This window comes from Daphnia pulicaria, chromosome 4 (assembly GCF_021234035.1).
Source record: "Daphnia pulicaria isolate SC F1-1A chromosome 4, SC_F0-13Bv2, whole genome shotgun sequence".
Taxonomy (NCBI): domain Eukaryota; kingdom Metazoa; phylum Arthropoda; class Branchiopoda; order Diplostraca; family Daphniidae; genus Daphnia; species Daphnia pulicaria.
The window spans coordinates 18,046,641-18,063,459 of record NC_060916.1 but is presented as its reverse complement, the minus strand read 5'-3'; the positions used below and the strand labels follow the sequence as shown (position 1 = coordinate 18,063,459).

The 16,819-nt window shown below is 35.9% G+C and overlaps 1 protein-coding gene across 1 annotated transcript; it reads right to left on the bottom strand.

Moving 5' to 3' along the window:
• Positions 1-9,408: 9,408 nt before the first annotated feature.
• LOC124337813 (structural maintenance of chromosomes protein 2-like) lies at positions 9,409-11,503 on the bottom strand. The gene is made up of 5 exons (XM_046791830.1): positions 11,496-11,503; positions 11,338-11,431; positions 10,746-11,214; positions 10,547-10,659; positions 9,409-10,403 (listed from the first exon to the last, which is right to left on the bottom strand). Exons 1-5 carry the CDS (start codon positions 11,501-11,503, stop codon positions 9,522-9,524), a joined length of 1,566 nt encoding a protein of 521 aa, XP_046647786.1. The 3' UTR covers positions 9,409-9,521.
• Between the last annotated feature and the right edge of the window lie 5,316 nt (positions 11,504-16,819).

Below are 16,819 nucleotides of genomic sequence, written 5' to 3'. Positions count from 1 at the left end.
TACATGTTAAATTTTCCAATTATTCCCATGAAAAATATGATCAAAACCATTTTCTGCTAGATCAGAAAGGTAAATCCAAGTGAAGAAAATTCATGGATTTTAGAGTTTACTCTCACATATCCGAAAAGTTGGGTTCCTCCAACCCAACACAATGGGTTCACTGAGCTCAATACCTTAATAAAAAAAGTTAAACATGTGGAGAAAAATCCTCGTCAAAAACAGAAAAATCTGTCCCCATAAGGCATTTTTTTAAATTTTAAAGGTGTGTATTCGCCGATGGCGAATGCACTTTATTGTCAAGACAGAGTAAAATACAAAAGTTAAACTGATATGAAGCAGAGATAAAATAAGGACAAGAAAAGGGGGTAGGTAGAAGAAGGAACCAAGAATAAAAATTAGGCAGGAGAAGGAGCGAAAGATCTGGAGGAAAACTGGGGTTCTAAAAAAAGAGGAGTGGGACGGCTCGCGATATTTTGGTAGAGGAGAGCATTCCGTCTGTCCGACTGAGTGAAATCTGCCCCATAAGGCATAAATAAAAAAACACGTTTTTTAGCAGATCTTTTATCTAAGTACAAAATATTCAACTATCAAGATGGATTTCAGAACTAATATATTATACAAGTTTTTAGCGATCACATTTTCATCTTTCTTCATTTTCCTTGAGTTTATTCAACGAACAAGAAATTATTAGGAATGTAGCAAAAAAGGAAAAATATACACAGCAGCGGAAAACCACTTAAAGTCAGTAAGATTAAAACACTTAAAACTGCGAAAAAGACTTAACAGGTTTTCTTACTTAATTTTTTTTCCCCACTTAAAATATTAAATTACTTAATTTTACGTAACCTACTGAACGAGAGAAACGACACTAATTTTCCGGCCTACGGCAGCTGATAGAGGTTGTAAACCGTAAATGAAGTCTTCTGTAGTCTCTTATTTCAGAAACTCGGGAAACGAATAAATCTGGGAAAATTCGAAAATAATTCATATCATCATGAAAAACTGACAGTAAATTTATGAAAGGGAAATGTAAAAAGGGTTTGAATATAAAAATTCCTTCTTAAAAATTAAATATATGAAAAGCAATATGAAAAGCCCATTTGCGCCATAAGACATCACGGCCGCCGTCGGAGTGATCCGATACTTTATGCGCCACTTTTCTAGGCATAAAAAATAGGGTAAAAAATCTGAAAAAAATTCAGACAATAGAAAAAACGTAAAATGACATAAATCCCAAGTTTGGTGAATTTATGTGATTTTTTCGATTTTTGCCACCCGAAAAACACATATGAAAAATACACGCCGCCTTATGGAACGGCGCGGGGTGATCCCATACTTATGGAGGGGACTGTAAGTTTATTTTTTTTCATTTCGTTTGCCTTAACTCTTGAATTGTTAAGTCAAGTTCTAACAAATTCCCCCAAAATCTTAAAGCACATAAAATTTTTCAACATTCCCTAAAATGAATAAAATAACAAATTTGGATTTGTTGGTGCATTGCCCCTCTATCCCGAGAAAGTGAATCATAGAAAGTGACTGACGCGTACCCCCCCCCCTTTTTTTTGTAAACGCACTCCTGCGGAATCCGCCATGTTTCCACCTTCTTCGTGTACTTTTGAGTGTTTTGCATAGGGGATAGAAGAGGGTGTCGCGAAAAAATATTCGTGAAACGTTTCCAGTTAACAGAAGACAACTAGGAATAATTTAATGTGAAAGGTAATTGAACAAGCTAATGCATAGAATTTTCATTGATCATTTTATAACTGGTGAATGAACTTTATTGGTTTCAAATTCCAGTGAACTGAAACAAATAGAAGAGGGAGCTAGGAGAATTTTTTTTTATTTTGATGGCTATTTCTTCACAACTGTGCAAGTGCATCAGTTAATCATTTCTTTTTAACATACATTTTAATGATATTTCTTCCTCCAGTTATAGAAACAGAAGAAGATTGCATTACAACATGATGTCGAACGATCAGGCGTAAACTCTCTGCCACTGGTTTTGTAAATATTGCTAAAATTTTGGTAGCGGATAGTGAGTGAGGTGTTGAGTGCAATGAAATCGAAGAAATGTCGATTTTTCCACCAGAAGAGGAAGTAGAAAAACTTATGTCTCTTTTGCAGAAAAACTGTTTGCTCACTTCTTTAACCCTTCGTGGCCGTTTGTCTCTAACTGACGCTGTTTCTTTTCTCTTGTTCGTGTGACTCCGTTTAAATTCCCCGTAATTTCTACTTCCACTTAATTTGCTTCGATATGTTTGGTTTTCGACATTTTTCTAGCAAAGAACATTTTTCTTGTATAAAAAATATGCAATACTGGGTAAAAGGTGCCATCTCGACGACGGTAATTATTAACGGCTTTAGGGTTTGCAAATGAATAGTGTCCGAAAAACGCGTTCAATGTTCTGATTCTTACCTGGCAGAGACGCAGTAAAACCGAGTCAGAGGGAAGGTTAAAAAATGCTGACTACACGTAGCAGAGTGAGATAGGTCGAGCAAACTTGTTGTGTGACCCATACTTACTTCCTGATGGTTTATTTGAAAAGTTAAAGAATGGTTGTTAGAATGTAATCACTCGCTATGGAAGTTGCATCCTCAAAATAAAGGAAAAGTTGAACCATGACACTACACGGAAGACATTAAATCTGAAGATTCAGCTGATTGAAAAGCAGTAATAGAAAAAAAGATCATTTCCGACATAACCAACTAAACATTGACACTAGTCAAACGACCAATTGACAGGAATTTAGTTGGAAGTAATGGGCATTCAAAAAACAACGGGTACACTAAAGTTGAAGAACGTAACGAAGTTAGGTTTGTTGCTTAAAGCTGCTTATTGCACAATGCTACAGCCAGAATACAAGGGAACTTTGTCTTCGGTCGTGAAATATAATGCTTTTTGCACTATTCTGGCTATTACTTTGTATGGTATCTCTGCTCTAAACAAAAAAAGTCTTTCTGATGGAGATTAAAGGGAAGAAATATTCATGGAACACTCTACAGACTTTATTTTATTCGGAGAGGAAGACCACATATGCTTATTGAAGCTTGTACAGCATCAAACAGGACTTACAGAATATGGAAGGAGAAAAAATCAATACCTTCCTGATCAAGTTCGGACTACGGTGAAGTTAGTTCGGTTCGCACGTGTATATTTCCACGTAAAGTCGGGGAGCTATCATTGCTACAGATTTCTTAGATGAAGGACTTGTCATGCGTTAATTATAAACAGGTGTTGATGGACTTAATTTTAAAGAATTCGATATTCACTGTATCCCAACAACAAAATTTTTTTGACTTTTTTTGGACATATTTTTTAAGAAGCTGGTAAATAATAGTCAACTATACGTAAGGTTGGGAACACGACGAATGTTTACTCACTTTTAACACGGCAGCTTACGGGCCAAAGTGTTCCCCTTCTTTCGCGATAACTCACGTTTGAGTTATGGCAAGAAATCTAGAACGAAGTATTCAGGTTTGCATATTTGCTTATCTTTTTGTAAGGTAGGTGGATGCTTGAAAACTTAAAGTATGATGCAATTAAGGTAAAATATTTTCAAATATATAATTCCAGCTAGTTCACTAGTGACTAGTATACTTTTTACTTGTCTGGTAATATAGTTATATTAGTTATCCATATATACTGTATGGTTCAACCTTACTTATAAAACTAATTTGAAATAAAAATTAATTTGATTATGTTCATTCTTCACTTATTAAAAGATACAAGTATAGTCTACAGTTTTTGTTTATTTTGATTTCTTCACGGGTTTAGTTAATTATCCATTTACAGACTTTCAGAACAGTTGGTTTCTAAATGATTAGGGAGAGCAGTTGTAACAAACGACTCAAACTACGACTGTAAAATTGTGCTCGCTGTCAACGACACATTTTGATTTGAAATCAAGTGTGTTAAAACTTAAAAGCTACAAGCTCTCCTTTCCCCACTAATTTTTCATCATACTGGGAATGACAGAAAATGAAATACCTTCAATCGTTTTTGGAAGGAAATAGACTTTACTATTGAACACCCAACACATTTCCCAGAATAAATAGATGTTCCCCTTTCGACTCATAGGCAGAAAAAAAGTTTTAAATAAACAAGAATTCTCCGTTATTTGTCCAAGCAAAAAAATTTACCCGTTTGGGGGATCTTTTGCAGTTTTTTGGTGCAAAAATTAACCCTGAAAAAACAGTTTTATTCGAGAGAAAAATTTTGCATTTTCGAACGAAACGGTACGGGAATCAGAATTTTGTGCAAGCAAACTGCGGAGAACGTTTTTTTAATTTGGGGTAACATTCCGTACGGATGAATGTCAAAGAAGTTCGACTTCATTTTTATTCGAAATTGTTTCTTTTGAAAATCCCCGTTGCGTCTCCTTTGGCAAGCTCGCAGAGTTTTTTTTTGTTTCATGGTAGATATATATTTGTAACAGCGTCTCGGCCTCGTCACGAACAGAAGTTTCAACAGATAATTAGATGCCATCTTATCCGCAATTGCTTGAGTCCCATTTGAAAAAGACATCAACACCCCATTAAACCACTCAGGAATAAACGTCGATGTCGTCCACAAGCATCCCCAATCAAGCACGCTTTGCGAAAGATGAATGAGAAAATGAACGTTGATTAATACATAAGGGGTGCCATAAAGTTTTCAAAATCAATTAACAAATGCCTAAAAAGTGTAAAAGAACAAACATACTGTAGCTGAGATTTACAAAGTGATAAAAAAATTCTTTGGGGAGTACGTCTTCTAAGACATCAACAACAACAAAAAAAAACCTCTAAACAAAGAAGCTTTCCTATTGCCAAATTCTTCTAATGCTATCATAACCCGGGTTATTTTATAAGGTTGTTTTATGTTCAATAGCCAGGAATTCAGCACTTTCAACTTTCCTCTGACAGACCAAGGTTTCTTGAAAATTTTTGGAAGTGTCCATAGCCTAATCATTAGTTGAAAAACGCCTTGACAGCGTGAGTGCATGTATTACGACAAACAAGCATTTATGAAATCGTACCCGAGTAAGTCGGCTAAAGGAGTTGCGCCACAGACACCGTGGCAAGGTTTTCTTGTCGCCGGTCAGAAATCATCATGTCCTCCTTATGTTGTTCCAAATAAATACGAGTTGAACTTCTGCCCTTGGAAATGTGTTCACCTGTAAAACAATGGTCGTTCATCTTGAAAAACGTAAACGTTAGTGTGTTTCAATTGATACCTGCATGTAAACAGAAATTGCATCCGAACTCTCCGTTGAACTGAGTAGTGTTGCGGATAAGCGGACGGGCCATTGTTACTGTAGTTATAACTAAAGACACGAACCTTGTTATGCATTCCTTTTATATTTATTTCGTCTTTCTCCAGTCTGGCCCTCTCTTTTATTATCCAATCCAAAAATGCATGCAAACGGGATTTTTGTGCCAAACCACAATGCCAACAAAATAACGTAATCCCTGCGAAGTTTGTATGGTGCTTCATTTATCGTGGCCATGAAAGGCCAAATACCGTTTTTGCTCATCTTATAAGGCTGAGCTCCATTCGTATTCCAGATCACGGTGATGGTCAGTTCGTCAATGAAACTGACCATGAGCCTCTCAACTTTTTGTTGCACTCGCCAGAATGTAAATCTTGTATGTTGGAATCCATTTCTTGTAGTTTAATGCCGTGGTGCTCGATAAAATACACCAATTGCTTCTCGATTGTCCGTGCACACTTTTTATAAATCAGTGACCAAAAGGCTGTCGTAGTTTTATCTCTTCATGACAATCTTTCTTCATAGTCAACACTGAAGGGCATTTTTTTCGAGGGACAAACAAAAATTTTCGTTACTTCACTCCTGTGCCTAGTAGGCAATAGCAATAGTAATAGTATGCCTAGTAGGCATACTATTAAACTTTTCAAATTCGTCCGTGACAGCAGAACAGGTGAAACAGATGTACCAGTCCATGGATTTAGACGACCAAATGTCCATGATATTGTTTAGTGATGTACATTGAGAAAGCTTGCTGGCAACTTTTATTTTGATATCCTTGTAGAGTTTGGCCAACAGTGTGTTTCGCATTCTCTCAGGAGTGGGAATCGAATAACCTGGTAAGCTCAGCTAATAATATACTTCCATCAGAATATTATATAAAATGAAGTTTCTGAAACAAAATACCTTTATCCAATTACCAAATCCTTTTCTTCTCAACAAATTAAGAGGAAGATTGTCTTCACCAAACATTTTAGCCAGGCCAATATCCAGTTGTTGTTGCCTTACTGCACTCATATTTGAAGGTAGGGTGTATGATCGAATAACAGGCTGTCTGCCTTTCATCTTTACACCGAAAGATTCAAACTCTTCCTTATGACTACGTGTCAAGTGGCTTTTAAAAATTGTGAAAGATCCTTTGTCACCCGTGAAATAGCTATTTCCTTGAGACGCTTTACAGTCTTTAGCACACCTTGAAAATACTTTGCCTTGTACATTGCATTGCCAGTCATTAAAAAAATGTGTCCTCCAACTTGGATACTTGTTTAAATAAAAAAGCTGGAACAGGTGTTGCATCTGGTGGCAAAATTACAGGTGTCTCACTACCAGGACGTAACTCTGTATAACTCGATACCTCTATTTTCGTCACAATCTGAGTGAGTAGATTCACCTTCATAGTTCTCTTCAGTATCAACATCGACACGTGGTCTCTTTCGAGACGATAGCGATTTCTTTCCCCTTTTTCCACCTCTTGGCATGATGAATTGGAAATGGAATACACACAGATTATTCACAGAAAGACAGAAGATGTTGATGAAGGATAGTAGAAGCACATGAGAGTCTCTTCTGCACACTACTTTTTTACTCTATTGTCAAAATGTCAAAAGTGCACCCAGTAACAAGTTATATTTTATCTTTTATCTTATCTTTGCGAAAAAAAAGGGCCGAAGATAAGATAACATTAAGATAAATTGCGTTTTTTTAAAATACCAGATAAAGATAGGTCAAAAGATACGAATTTATCTTATCTTTTCGTATCTTATCTTATCTTTTCAAAAAGGTACGAAACACTGATGTCTACCTCTTCTGTTATATCACTAAAAAATCTTCAAAATCGCTAAATTCCAGTTTCTGGCACGTTTGTTCTGAAATTTGTGAAATGTTAACTCCACAAAAATAAGTTTTTTTGCTTTAGGTTAAGGGGTGGAGGAGGTCACAACAATCAATGATATTTTATTGCAATTAGGATTGACAAAGACTATTATCCTTATACTAAAAGATAAACGTTAGTAAGCTTAACTATAATATAATTTCTCATTACCCAAACACTTATAACACGAATTTAGTTTGTAACTGAACTTTATCTTTAGGATAAACTGTCAGGTTCACATCCAAAACAATAGCAAAGAGGGAATATTTTTCCTAAGATTATTGGTGGGACTAATTGTTTTCGCTTCTGCATCTTTTAAAACGCAGAAATGCAGTTCGTCCTTTTCTTAGTCCACTTCGATGACCGAAAACCAGCATTCCCTGCCATTCCAATATTATAATTTAAAATAAATTGCAACTATTGTAGTTTGAATTTTTTACAGCATTCAAGAAAATATGTTTAAACGATTTTCCGAAAGTACGCTGCAAAATTATAGTTATGTATATTTAAATTTCATGTTTTTTTTTAAGTTACGAAGTTATATTAGTCTAATTTTTACATAGGGTGAAAATGTTTTTTTTTTAAATTATTATTTTAGATTTTCTGTAAATTTAGTTCTAGCAGCCCTGTTCCTCATCAGCTTTTTCCCTCCAAAACTGTCTCGTTCATCAGTAAAGTTTTCAGTCAAGCTAGGAATTGGTACGAATTCGTCCCAATAAAGAAAACGTATTTTAGCTGACCTTAAATATGTTTGTTCTTTTTTATTTTACCGTGGGCGACCTTGGTATAGAGACAATCAGTTCAATTAAGAGTCCAATTCTGACAAAAAATGAAAAAGAGGACGCGATGACAACAGTACGAGACGTATGGGTTAAAGAAAGAACTAAGTTAGTTAGTGGTCAGGTAAATGTTTTGGATTTTTGGAATATGAGTTTGTTAAACTTTTTATCCAACTCCATTCTAGCATTTACTGCTATTCTATTCATGCAATATCTCATAAATATGTTGGCAAACGAATGAAGTCTTAAATGCTCATTGGATTTAATGTTATAATTTTGATTCTGAATTAATTACGTGCTTTATAGGTGGCCCAAAGATTTCAATTCAGTCATCGGCGAAAGGGTTTAAGCGAATAACAATCGTTTTGATTGTTTTCACAGACCTGGAGTTGCTGTGGTAATATCGAGTGAGTATAGCACATTGGAATTAGGACAAATATTTATTCTTTTTCTTTTTTGATCCTTGCAGGTGACCAAGAAAACCTCTTTCAACTCAAACAACACCTCATTCTTGATACATTTTTTGCAAAGAAGAATGCAAATGAACTACGTGAACGTGATAAAGCAGAAGACAAGAAGTTTTCTTGTGTATCCTGAAGGCGACACAACTCAAGTAGCATCATTTCCAGTAATAGCTAAGAAAAGCCCCAATCCTGCAGAAGAACCACATGTTGAAGTAAACATTTTTCTTTAATTTGTCAACAATAGACATTTATTAGATTTCTTAATTATTATATTTTCAAGGAAATTGATGAACTGAAGTCCACAAATAGGAAACTTGAAGATACAATTACTTGACTTAAAAGATATTTGAAGAAAAAGGAAGACGAAAATGAGGAACTTACAGATAGGCTAGTTTGGAAATGCTACGTTCGTGGTTCGAAGAGCCGCGAGAGTTAGCACAGCGCATGGAATTTATCAAATTAAATTTTCATAAATTCTTTAATAATGTTTTTTTTACTTAGAAATTTAAAGATATTCTCCTCCATCTTACTGATCCAATTTCAAACTTGAATAGGTGACCGGAATCATTACCTTCTACATCATCTGAGAGTCCTGCTCAGTGAATGGTAATTGGTGGCTTATTATGGTTTTTTAAATATATTTTGATAAATATTTGTACGAGATGCAATTTGTTACGGGAGAGAAGGTTGAGCTCATTGAATCGAAGGATTAGCTCAATACAAGGGTGGAAACTTTAATTGGCAATTTTTTATTTTTCCGTGCCGTTTAATCCCCAACAGTAAGCCAAAGGTGCCAAGGTGAGTGACTTAAGGTGTGTCCCAGGGTTCTGAAGGGGTCCAACTCGTCAGTAAAGTATTACTGTGTCGTGTCGTTTTTGTTAAGCTGGTGTTTGTCAACATAAGAAAAAACTTCAATCGCTTTGCTTTTCTTGGGAAAGTGAACATGGAGATGCGAATTACTAATGTCTAATAGGCCTACCGACAAATAGCCTAAAAGTAAAATTACTTAATTTACGCAAAACAAATGAAAAACTACGAATGATTGATTCATTTTTAGTAACTGACAGAATTATTATTTACCGAACGCATTACACTTAATAGGTTCACGCTTCAGAAAAGATAAAGTACGATTTACAAATGCTTTCTGATACATAATCGTCTACTTTCGTTTTTTAGGCCGAGTTTCCTCTTCCTCCGCTGGGCGGGCATGAGAGGTCGATGACTGTTGCTGAGCCAATCGACTGACCGTAGACATACCTTCAACAAATTTTGTGCGAAAAAGAATATTAGCATTGTTAAACATACCGTCTTTCAGAGATACAACGATGAATTGCGACTGCTTAAAATGTTGCTTCAACATCACCCCAATATTCTGAGTGTGAGACAAATCCAAGGCTGCGTCTACTTCATCAAGAATATAGATAGGCGCTGGTTTGAATAATAGCATAGCCAAAATCAACGACAAAGCCACTAAGGATCTCTGACCGCCACTCAATTCTGATAAACTCTCTTTCCATACTCCGCCAAAAGCAACTTTAACTTCGAGATCGTCTAGCACGGTTTGACCGTCCGGTGGTTGCAGCTTTGCTTTGGTTCCGGGTAACAGGGTAGAGAAAATAGAACCGAAATCTTTGGTCACTTGTTCCCAAGCCACTTGAAGAGTTTCTTTCTTCTTTTCGTCCAGCTTCAGGATTGCGTTTTCAATTTTCGCCTTATCTTCTTCTACAATCCTCTTCTTCCGCATCAAGTCATTATACTGCGCCTCTGCTTGTGTTAACATAGTCATGGAACGAATGTTGACATGGCGGCCAAGCTTTTTCATGGATTCCTCCAATTTATGAACGCGCTGTCCCAATTCTGCTCCATTAATGACGTTAAAATCATAATTAGACCCGGCTACTCCAAAATGGTGTCGATCTTCGTTTATCCAAACATGTTTTTCGAGCTTGGCGTCAAAACGCTTTTTGGAATCTTTTGCGTCATCTTTTGCTTTGGAAAGTCGATGTTCCAATTTCTTCAAGTGCAGTTCACCTTCACTAACCTTTGCATTCCAAATAAAGAAATTAATTAGGATTATGAAGTATTGTAAATTGGAATTAAAAAAAAAAAAAAAAATTGAGCTTCGTGCTGTTCTTTACCAGTAATTCGTTTGGAAATTTCTTGATTTTGAGCTGAAATTCGTGCCTTAAATTCGTCAATTTGTTTTCTGACTTCTTGTACATTAGCTTGTTCAACTGCCAGAGCTTCATTCAACACTTTCATATCTTCATGTAAATTGGCTAGTGTTATCTCATTCTCTAGATGAAGAACAAAAAATTTATATAAACAGTGCAAAGATAATTTCGAAACATACAATTCAATGACAGAAACAGTATGTCGTTACCTTTTAATTGAATGTCAGTAGCTTCAATAGATTTTCGAAGTTCCTCCAACTCTAGTTTAAGCGAGTCAGCATCATTTGCATGTTCTTTCCATTTAGACTGTGAAGCAGCTGCCGCCATCTTGCAACGATCCAATTCAGCTTGGGCTGCTTTTAACTGAGTTTTCCGAATCTTACTGGCATTCTGTAACTGATTCTCCAACTCCTTGATGCACGATTTACCTTCTTTAATTATGCCGGTGCATTCGAGGGCTTTTTGCTCTGCTGATTCCAATTCCGACTTCATATTTTCGACTTCTTGAGTTTGGCGGTGGTGAAGCGTTTGCTGTAGCCTTTGCTGGAGCAATTCAAATTCGTGCGATACTGTGCTGAAGCCTGCTCCATAACTCGAAGTTCTTGTTCCGCTAATCAAATAATTTTCTTGGAGGGTAAGAGAGCTACAGGAAAACCAATTTCCCTTTTCGGGGTATTGCTGATTGGGAGGGTATAATGTTCTTGAAACATGTCACAAGCTTGTCCGAGCTTCTTACAATTGACTGTCTTGTGCATGTCCACTCGAAAATGATGCATTCCCAGACTCCAGACCAGAATTTACCACGACTTCCACGGCTTCAGTCTCTCGCATGATAACCTCGTGAATATTGGGCACATGAACGAACATGGACATGAAAGATAGTGAAGTATGAGTCCTGGTATTACAGCATAAACAGTTCATGAATGGCAATCATAAACTGCTGCCCCGAAAGCTCTTACGCCTGCATTATCGCCTATTGATGAATTTGACCGAGGGTAAGAAAATTTTTCTTGATTTTTCGTCTTGATTAAAAATCATTCTGTGAGATAGTCTTTTGTTCTTTCTCCTCTGGAATGAGACTCCTTGCTGTGTGGACATGTTTTTAGCTTTCCGGAAGAGAAGACAGCATATATTATAATGATGCACCCATTTCTCGCAGTTTTTTAGAAATATTACCAATGCCATTGACATGGCGTTGAATATCCTTGCTTTTCCTTTACATTAATTTTTTAATTAACTGTTTCTGGTTGAAATTTCCTAAATTGTTTACCGGAATCATACTGGTAGAAGAACACCTCTTGAATGTATTGGTTTTCAATTTCTTCAGCCCTTGAGGTATAGCGCGACGAAACCTTAGTCAACGTTTTTCTGGCCTTTTGGATGCCTTAGAGATTCTATTTTTTAATTGAATCTATGGATGCCATTTAACAATTAAGAAGGGTCACATTTCTTAATTCCATGCATGTATCAATGCTGCCGTGTTGGTTGATTATCACATCGTCTACAATTGTCTGAAAACATGGACAGGAAAATTAGTTTGAGGGTACTACTCCATGCCAACTCCATGATTTTGTATCTGATAGATAAATGATTTTGTGTTCGACATCAAACTCTTCGACATCTGACTTTGAATCTGATTGAGAAATAACACAGCGAGAGTGTGCTTCAATGAAATGGGTTTGAACAGGATTTTACAATACAGAATCATGCAAATTGGTGATCTTACAGTATAAATTATATTGAGGCTCGAGTTCTACTACATATCTGTACCTTAAACTCATATCAAATGGTACGGCACATCCGGAGTGTGATAATCAAAGAGAGCGTCAAAATTCAGCTTAAGCTTTGCTTATGCGGCGTTGCCTGTCACACGAAATCGTTAATTGCGGAGTTTCAACTAATTTTTAAGTTGACACTTGACGAACTGCAAGTGTTGTTTACCAGCTGTCTAGATGTGAAAAAGAAAGAAATAGCGATGGAAGAATGACATTGTCTAAAGAGAAACTACAACGAACCCATTCCATCAGAACGACAGAGAAAGCAGCAATACACAGACTTTCGTATAACATGCAACGTCGCATAAGCAAAGCTTAAGCTGAAATTTGACGCTCCAAAGTAAGTTAACAAACGTAACGAATATCGATCTCTTCCCCACATATCGATTTTCCACTTTCTGCAACCTCAGCCCCTTCTCCAATCTATAATTGGTTATCTGGAACAACCGTGACTCTGAAGAGTCAGCCAAATAACTCACCCTGAATATTAGCCATGTGTATTCCTATTTCTCTCCTTTCAAACCTTCGGGGATACCTTTCCCTTACTTCATGTACCTTAACGACCGTGCAATCTAGATCTATATCCAGGTTTCTCAGAGACCCAACTGGTATAATAGGACAAAATCCGGAGTCGGACACACGCTCTTAGTCCGCTCCCATTCATTGACAACTCCGAGGTCTCCTCCGTTTGCTTCCTCAGCCTTTACCCAACCAAGAGTCAACAAAATTAGAGCCACTATCACGCCCATACTAACTTAAGGCTCTCTAGTACCCTCTGAGCCATTTATTTTGGCGAACATCCGCTGTAAAAGTTGCTTAAGCCATCTTTGCAAAAAAAAAGTTTTCTGAAATCACCTTTTCTATCACTTCAGTTTGCACCTTCTTTTCATTGTGATTAAGGAACTAGTGAGAGTTAGCGATCGATTCTGAATATTAAAGAAATAAGCGTTTTTAGATCCACCGCTCTTCTATTCAATATTTTTACTTCGAGATTTTACTCATAGCTTATCTGCACTCGATGGCAATAATAGAATATTTGTTGACGAGAAGGCTAACGAGGACAGAGTTAAAGTGTTCATATTGTGGACGAAGGGTTTGAAAGTACACTGTGACAGTGACAGTGACATAACCGAGTAACATAATACAAATGCAGATCACCTGCATCAATGCATTGAAGTAGTTTCGATAAATTTCCAGACGTGATTTGGCTATAGAAAGCTTGACCGGTACGACCACAACATGGGTATGTGGTTAATTGTTTTAGTTCATGTTAGTTATTGTATATTGTTCATATATTATTGGTTATATTATATTTATATATTTATTAGCTATATAATTCTTTCAGTAGTTATTGGTATGTTGTTCATGCTGGTTATTGTTTTTTTAAAGACAGTGGTAAGTTACATGGCTTTGCTTTAGAATATTCATTAAAACAGGCGAAAGGTGTCATTTAGCAAATGGTTTTGAATCAATATCAAATCTTGTATATTTTCAACAACGATTTAGAGATTGTTGTAGAGTGCAGACTGTAAAGTAGACTTAGAGTGTTGGAGATTAACCTGAAAGCACCTGAACTCGCAATTGTTGGAGCAACGAGAACATAGCATGTTATCACAATATTCACAGTTAATCACGCACACTATTCCACAACAGTTTCTAGCAGGAATCCCAACGGCTTTGTGTGTCGCTTGAATCTCCTGAATTGTATAATGGTCGATAAAACTTCACATGCATTTCGAGAAGTAGTTATCAAGATCTTCCTGGAAAGATGGCTCCTTGGATGTAAGAATAGCTTCAACTTTGTCACGATCGGGCTTCAACTGTTGATGATAAATAATATGTACAATCGACGGTATCAGGAGTAGTATTTTACATCTGTAGTATTTAGCCTCACTATTTTTAGGCGACGATTTCTCTCTTTTCCCGTTGCTCCCCACGCAAAGGAGTCATCAGAATATCTAAATCTAAACTTCTATAACATCTCATGTACTGATGATCTACCTCTGGCGCTAAAGAAATTGAAAACAACAACTACAGGAATGTATAGCGCCCAAATAAGTGCAAAAAACTGAGCTAACGAAGTTCTCTCTTTCCTCGGTGCAGGAAATGGTCTTCGTAAACAAAAAACCTTTTTCTTTTTTAATTTTTTTTCCTACCCAGAAAATGACCTTTTTCGAATTAAGAGTGCAGAAAGTTCCTACATTTAATTTTTTTTTTGTAAATCTATTTGATTAAAACTTAATTGCACTGTTAATTAAGAGGATTATGTTTCTTTTTATACAGGGTAAATTGAATATGAGATTTATGCTGGTATTTTTTATAAAAAGTTAATATCTCTAAAAATTTCAATATTTGTTGTTAAAAAAACAAGAATTAATATTTATTACTCGACAAGCTGTTCATAGTAATTGAAAGCTGGTGGAGAATGGAAGTGTGTTTGACATTTCTCAAGCAGACTGAAAACCTGCTGGATTACAATTGCATCCAATTAAGTTATAAACAATGATTTCATGTCCAAAATAAGTTCTTACATTTATTTTATGTTGATAATTGTTTACATCACTGAATTCTATTACGGAAATGACGATTACTACGTCTATAACTAGTTTACAGATATTGTTTTCTGATGAATGTCATTTAAAGACAGATCACGGGACTATTGCCATTGAACTGCAATAATTCTTCTCTTCAATCATTGGTTTGTTCCTTTCAACAGCTTAATTTTATAAGAAATATACTGAAATGTAAAGGTTTTTTCTTTTAACTTTGCCTTCGTTTTCTATCTTTTTATTCTTCTGTATTTTATATTTCATAGAGTTTCCATGGACTTAACTTTGCGACTTCATTCTTTGCATTAAAAAAATCAAATGAAGTTCCATCAACCTCCTGGGTGAAAAAAAGAAGTTTGAGTTCTATGGATTAGTCCTAGTATGTAATCAATCAATTTTATTGGAAGGCTACTTGAAATTTGTTGTTCTAAGCTCGTCGCTCTCCCCTACGGATAATACGTAGGGGAGAGTTGTACTAGATGACGCTTTTTTAGTTTTTGAGCCCCCACTTCTTTATTTCTCAATATTTTTATCCCCGCTAGAATTTAAAAAAAGGAAAAAATTAGCTATCAAAAGCGTAATTTTAGTTGTGACGAATAGCTTTGTTTAAAATCAAAAGCGCTTTGAAAATGGAGGGGGTAGGACGAGTCAAGGGGAAACATGCTCATGAACAGTATCCTACAACAAAATCCGAACGGCGATTTTTTTGTTTTGAGCCACCTATCCATATTTTGGGAAACTGTTTGGCTTTAGACCTAAATTCGAGAGGCAAGGAACAAAGTGAATGGTAGGAACTGAGAAGAATGAAAAAAGGAGTTATAGGCTCAATTAGCCCATGGCCATGTCTCCACCCCATCCCCCCAAAAAAATATGAACAAAATCAGACAGGCTGTCTGGAATTGTCATGGCGCGAAAAAATGAACAATAAATTATTCCCGCAGCTTTGAGGTTTTCTCGTCACTTGTCCAAAAATTGACAACGAGCCTAATGCTATTCCAGGCATTACTTTCTTCCCACCTTTCGCTTTGTTCCTAGCCCCCTAAATTTAAGTAAAAAAGCCAAACACAGTTTCCCGATATATGGACAGGTGGCTCAAAACAAAAAATCAATGTTCGAATTTTTTTGTAGGGTACTGTACGTACGTGGGGTAAAAGGGCAAAGTGAACATCTGGCGATGGCGTAATCAACTAAATTTTCTGAAACCTTTTTCCTCCAATCTCTAAACCAGCAAAACAATCAGACCCGAGAAAAGGGGTTATTGTTATTATTGTGTTATCAACCAATAATTTTCCCAATAAAAATAAATCAAAAATGGTTTCTGGAAGAGGAAAGAATTTCCTTTTAGAAACTTAATTTTTATAAATTTGTATTTAACTAGGGAATTCCTCGAAATAAAAGAGACAACGGAATGGACGACACGATTTAAGGGTAGAAAAACTATTTTGTTTGTTGTTCCCATACTACTTCGACTATTTCAGAAATTTTTTTAAAGATGCGCATTATTAAAGGCCATAACTTGGAATTTTAAAAATGCAATCTCTCGATTGCAAGAGGACGAAAATTGGTGGGTGCCAACTTATCCACAAATCTAATTTCCCCACTCTCCCGTACCACAAATATTGATATTCATTTTATTTTATAGTTTTATGAAAACAATTTTTTTAATAATTTTAATTAAACTGTTTTAATTTACATTATTTTTTGGTAGAATATTGGTAGCATTACATGTGAATAAATACAAATTAAGTAAGGGGCAAACACTCTCATTTTCTTACAAAAGAGCCAATATTGCAGCTAAAACTAGGCACAATTCTGTAAACTGCATATTCAAAAAATTGGTAAAACTCCGTCAAAACGGGTTTAGGATACTCGAATAAAGGCAAAAAAACTTGAAAAAAGAACATTAAATGCATTAGAGAATTCATTTCCACAATCAATAATATATAAGTCAACGACGAG

Excerpts from the sequence above, each read along its gene's own strand:
- LOC124337813 (XM_046791830.1), bottom strand. Across the intron at positions 11,215-11,337 it reads CTGAAGCCGTGGAAGTCGTG|CAATACCCCGAAAAGGGAAA; the intron begins GTAAATTCTGGT and ends CCTCCCAATCAG. Across the intron at positions 10,660-10,745 it reads TACTGACATTCAATTAAAAG|AGAATGAGATAACACTAGCC; the intron begins GTAACGACATAC and ends TTCTTCATCTAG.